The sequence below is a fragment of the Hydra vulgaris genome, chromosome 03 (assembly GCF_038396675.1).
Source record: "Hydra vulgaris chromosome 03, alternate assembly HydraT2T_AEP".
Classification (NCBI taxonomy): domain Eukaryota; kingdom Metazoa; phylum Cnidaria; class Hydrozoa; order Anthoathecata; family Hydridae; genus Hydra; species Hydra vulgaris.
This window is the reverse complement of record NC_088922.1, coordinates 48,833,242-48,839,241: the sequence shown is the minus strand read 5'-3', so window position 1 is coordinate 48,839,241 and position 6,000 is coordinate 48,833,242. Positions and strand designations below refer to the sequence as shown.

Sequence of the window (6,000 nt, the reverse complement as noted above, 5' to 3'; positions counted from 1 at the left end):
CTACTATTAGTTCAATTTAAGATTGTTTAATCACGAAATTATTTAATCACGAAACAATAAAGAAATGATCCCAATCAAATTTCTGAGAATCAATACAGTTACCACTAGTTACGAAGTATTAATTATTATTAAATATAAAGCAAGTTATAAGCCACAAATACTTTAATTCTTGCAAAACAATGTATAATATTAGTCTAAAATTCCAAATTTTTAAATAATATAAAAATACATTTATATAAATTTATCTAACTTTTTAATATAATATTTCTCTATAATGCATATTTACATAAACATAGTTTTAAAAACAAAACAAAAGAACAATAATAAATAACAAACTATAATTTAAATAATTTTATAAATAAACTTTATAAAAAAACGTTTTTAAATTATTTACAAAACGTTCATGTTTAATCACTAGTCAAATATTTTAAAAATCATTCTATATAGACGTAACGCGTATGTAAACATTACACAAAACTACAACATGGAACAGGTCTTTGAATTTTTAGCCTCGAAAAACGTAACTTTTTTTAAAGGTTTATCATCTATCTTTTCACAATTTGTTCCATTTAAAACAACTGCTGATTCTTTTAGAGACTTGGGAACTTTGAGAAAATTGAGAATTACATAAGAACTTTTATTAAATGAAAAGTTTTATCAAAAGTTACAAACGAATGAAAAAAATTTACTTATTAGAATTTTTTTAAAATAGGAAGCAACAGTAATATAAAAACAGCTTCATTTACCATATGTGTCTGCAATACTTTGCCAATTTTTACGATTATCACTAACTCCGTCATAAAGTGGTTTCAACAAAGGATTGATAGCATAAAAGACCTTTTATTTATAAAACAAAATACACAACTTTTAATTCACACTAAAAAAATTTAAAATCAAAAAAATAAGTTATACATAAAAGTTCTATATATAATATATATATATATATATATATATATATATATATATATATATATATATATATATATATATATATATATATATATATATATATATATATATACACATATATATACATATTATATATGTATATATATACATATGTGTGTATATATATGTATATATATATACAAATTATATATAAATATATATATATATTTGGATATGTATTTTGTAGACCCTCGTTTGCTTTTGATCACTGGCTGTTGCAGTACTCGGCAGATATTTCCTTTATCCAAACTTTCTTTGATATTTTTTTCAATGATTCAATGGTTGATGGGTGTTTGTCTGCAACCTTTTTCTTAGTAATCTTCCAGGGATTTTTGATTGGGTTGATGACTAGACTATTCTCAAGATAGAAACTTTGAATTTTGCCAAGAAAATTTTCCCAACCTTTGCTTTATACAAAAGTTTCGTAATGCATGAAAATGGAACATCAAATAATAGTTATGTGTAATTGCAATTTTCTTAGTAGAAGTTCCACATATTTGGCTGCCCACTCATAGTTGTTCTTTGGAACAAAAAATAGAGCCCAGTTGTCCCAAATCGTCAAACTTGGTGAATGTTTGATTGTTTGAATTGCAAAACAATCCTGAAATCTTGGATGTCTTTTGAAAATTCACAGAAGTTTTGAAATTCACAGTTGCAGTGTGCACAGCAGTCTTACTGCGCAGTTTTACACTAATTTGCTGTTCTAAATATCCTTCATTGAATAATGAAACGATTTTACCCCTTTAAGTTTCGGAAAGTGATGATTTTTTGCCCATTTATGAAGCTTACATTCAACAATGAATATCTTTCTGATCGCTGCTCTGCTAACACTAATAGTACAGTTTCAATTGTAAATCATGAGTAAATGATAACTGATGCAATAGCAATAGATTATTGCATGCTATTGCCTTATCCCATTTAGTATGCTGCAACAATGAACACCAATCACACATTAATCCTATTACAGCTAGGTGGTCTTATTTATTAATGATTTAACCAACTGTGATTTATGTATGTATGTATGTATGTATGTATGTATGTATGTATGTATGTATGTATGTATGTATGTATGTATATATATATATATATCTGTGTATATATATCTTTATTAGTATCAATAATAAGGGCAAATCTTTAATTCCACCTTACTTGTATGGTTCAGACTTTGTCACCTAAAGACAAAGCTGAATTGTTTGCTAAGAACTTTTCATCAATATCATCTCTTGATTCCACTAGCTGCGTTCTACCTGATATAACCAACAAACAGGTTGATCCATTGCTTGACATTCATATCATTCCAGGTTCTGTATCAAAAGTGATTTCCTGCTTAGACAGCTTGTGGCCCGGGCAACATACCTGTTATTGTCTTGAAGAAATGTTCTCCGGAGCTGTTGTCTATACTTTCAAAATTATTCAACAAGTGTTTATCAGAGTCTTGTTTTCCAGCCTGCTGGAAAGTGGCATCTGTCATCCCTATTTTCAAAAATTCTGGAGAGCGATCTGATTCGTCTAACTACCGTCCCATTAGTCTTCTTCCTATTATAAGCAAGGTTTTTGAATCTTTAATTAACAAACACTTAATTTCTCATCTTGAATTTAATAACTTACTTTCTGATCCTCAATATAGATTTCGATCTTCTCGTTCTACAGCTGATTTGCTAACTGTAATAACCAATAGATTTTATTGTGCATTAGATAAAGGTGGAGATGTTAAGGCCATCGCTCTTGATATTTCAAAAGCTTTTGATAAAGTTTGGCATGCTGGTCTTCTCCATAAGCTTTCTTCTTATGGTGCATCTAGCAACATCTTAAAAAATATTGAATTCTTCCTTTCCAATCATAGTATAAAAGTTGTCCTCGATGGACAGCACTCTTCTTCTTATTCTGTAACTTCAGGGGTTCCTCAAGGTTCTATCTTTGGCCCTATACTCTTTTTAATTTACACTAACGATCTTCCAGATATTCTCACATCTAAGATGGCATTGTTTGCTGATTATACTACCATTTATTCTTGTCGTGATAAGAAGCTAACACTCTCTGGTTACATCTCTTTATCGAGCTCGGCACTTTCTTACTTCGGATTCCATTGTCTATCTCTATAAATCTCAAATCCAGCCTTGTATGGAACACTGTTGTCATATCTGGGGTGGATCATCTAATGATGCCCTTTCTCTTTTAGACAAGGTGCAAAAACGCATTGTAAATATAGTTGAGCCCGCTCTTGCAGCCAACCTCCAACCATTATCACACCGTCGTAATGTTGCTTCTCTTTCTCTTTTCTACAAATACTATAATGGGCACTGCTCTAAAGAGCTAGTGTCTCTTGTGCAATCTACTAAAATTCATTCTCGTGTTACTTGTAATTCAATTATGTCTCATCCTTTTTCTGTGACTGTTCCTAAGTGCCCCCAAAACTCTTATTTATCTAGTTTTTTTCCTTGAACATTAGTTCTTTGGAATTTGCTTCCTTCATCTTGCTTTCCCAATTCATATAACTTGCAATCCTTTAAGTCGTCTGTCAATTGTTATTTTGCTCTACAATCTTCATCTTTTCTCTTCCAGCAACTTCCAACCTTAATAAGTGGTTGCTTGCAGCCTTGTTGGAAGCAAAGTTTCAACTGTTTAATATTTATATATATATATATATATATATATATATATATATATATATATATATATATATATATATATATATATATATATATATGTATATATATATGTATATATATATGTATATATATATGTATATATATATGTATATATATATATGTATATATATATATATGTATATATATATGTATATATACATATATATATATATGTATATATACATATATATATATATATATATATATATATATATATATATATATATATATATATATATATACATGTACATAAATCACAGTTGGTTAAATCAAGATTTAATGTTTACATCAATTCTCAAAAAAATCTTTAATGTACAAATTAACTATACTTAAAGTTGTGCAAGCAGGCGTTTTTAGACAAAAATTAGTTTAATTTAATAAAAAATTAAGTTATCAATTAAAGGCACAAAATTAAAAAAATACTTTATATATAGGCATGCAAACAAAATCTATGAAGCCAACTTGCATTTTAGGTAAATCGCGATGTTTTCCTCTGTCCATCATTGGCTATAAATACAAACAATAAAAAGTATTTGCATCACTGAATAAAAACATTACTAATTATATTTTACAACAACTATTTCAAATCTTTAATAGCAAACCATTTTAAAGCATTAAAAAACTTACAATGGGTTCTGCAGATAACTTGCTTCTTTCTTGATCACCTTGTTCAAAAAACTCATTTGCAACAAATTCAGCAACCTATATAATGGAAAAAAAAAAAAAAAAAAAACAGCATTAAAAATTTTTAAGTGAAAACTTCACCATTAATTTATTAATTAAAATTACAAAATTAATTTGTAAAAAAATGTTCATAACTTGTGATAAATATATTTTGCATAAAACAAACAAAATAACCCTGTTTTAAATGAACTAATATAACTGTAGCAATCAAATTAAAAAAATATTATTTCTTACAATTAAATATAGCAATAGTAATTAAAATATATAAAATAATAATAATAAAATATAAAAAGTAGATTATCACTTTCTTTCATGGGATTATTTTCACAAAAAGCTATTTGTTTTTGTTTTTATGCTGTGCAAGATTTAAACTATAATTTAAATTTATTTATTTCTTTTATAAAACTTTAGTTTTAAAAATACAAGGACTAATTTTGATAAATCTAAAACCTAAATAAAATAAAGTTTTTTGTTTATGCTGATATTTATAATACTTGCGCATTTTTTAATATCTCACCCTCTGCTGAACTTCCCATGGTTTAGTAATTGCTGCTACATCACATGCTGTCATCATCATACCTCTAAATTATTATAAATAAAATACTAAATATCATTAATATACAAAAGACATTAAATTCCAATTTTATTACTTTCTAAAAATTTGTTAGATTTTTAGAAATTATAATTACTAGATTCTATCTTGTAATTGTAATTTCTAAGAATTATAATTACTAGGCAGAAACAACCATTGTACAAATTGAACCATGGAATAAGTTCCATTAATACCTTGCTTTATGGTGCTGTGGTAAAGAACATGTTTAGTGAGCAAGAAGTAACAAGTTTAATTCTTAGTAGTAGCACATTTAATTTGTTTCTAGGCAGCCTTGTTTGTCAAACCTTGTGTTATGGAGGATTAATAGATGGTTGTAACAACAAACACCAACACATCTATATATATATATATATATATATATATATATATATATATATATATATATATATATATATATATATATATATATATATATATATATAATATATGTATATGTATATGTATATGTATATGTATATGTATATGTATATGTATATGTATATGTATATGTATATGTTATGTATATGTATATCTATATACATATATATATATATATATATATATATATATACATATATATATATATATATATATATATATATATATATATATATATGTATATATATATATATATATATATATATATATATATATAAATAAAGATGTGATATATTTTAAAAATAGTATATAAGTAGCATATGCAAACAGTATGACATCTCTCTCTCTCTCTATTTATATATATATATATATATATATATATATATATATATATATATATATATATATATATATATATATATATATATATATATATATATATATAAATAGATATATGCCTGTACATAAATATATATATATATCTGTGGGTATATATATCCCATTATAGTTCACATTATGACTGTTTTAAGTAAAAATTATTTCCATGGTGCAAATTATTTTAACTTGCTGAATCATTCTTTGTAATTTTGTTTTTGTTGACATAAACAGTTTTTAAATAAATAATGGTAATCTTAAGGATACTTTGAACAACTAAAAAAAAGAACCTTAATGAATTTTATTAATTATGAATCATTTATTTTTTAACTCATTATCCAATAGTAAATGAAAACAAAGACATTAAGAACAGTC

General features: G+C 25.4%; 1 protein-coding gene across 1 annotated transcript in view; it reads right to left on the bottom strand.

Annotated features, from left to right (window-relative positions):
- Positions 1-403: 403 nt before the first annotated feature.
- LOC100198279 (cGMP-specific 3',5'-cyclic phosphodiesterase) overlaps positions 404-6,000 on the bottom strand; it is a 55,418-nt gene continuing 49,821 nt past the window's right edge. The window contains exons 20-24 of the mRNA XM_065793510.1: positions 4,798-4,861; positions 4,224-4,298; positions 4,020-4,103; positions 747-837; positions 404-605 (exon numbers count right to left, since the gene is read on the bottom strand). Of these exons, the coding sequence (XP_065649582.1) occupies positions 478-605; positions 747-837; positions 4,020-4,103; positions 4,224-4,298; positions 4,798-4,861 (442 nt within the window). The 3' untranslated portion in view covers positions 404-477. The remainder of the gene's footprint in view (positions 606-746; positions 838-4,019; positions 4,104-4,223; positions 4,299-4,797; positions 4,862-6,000) is intronic.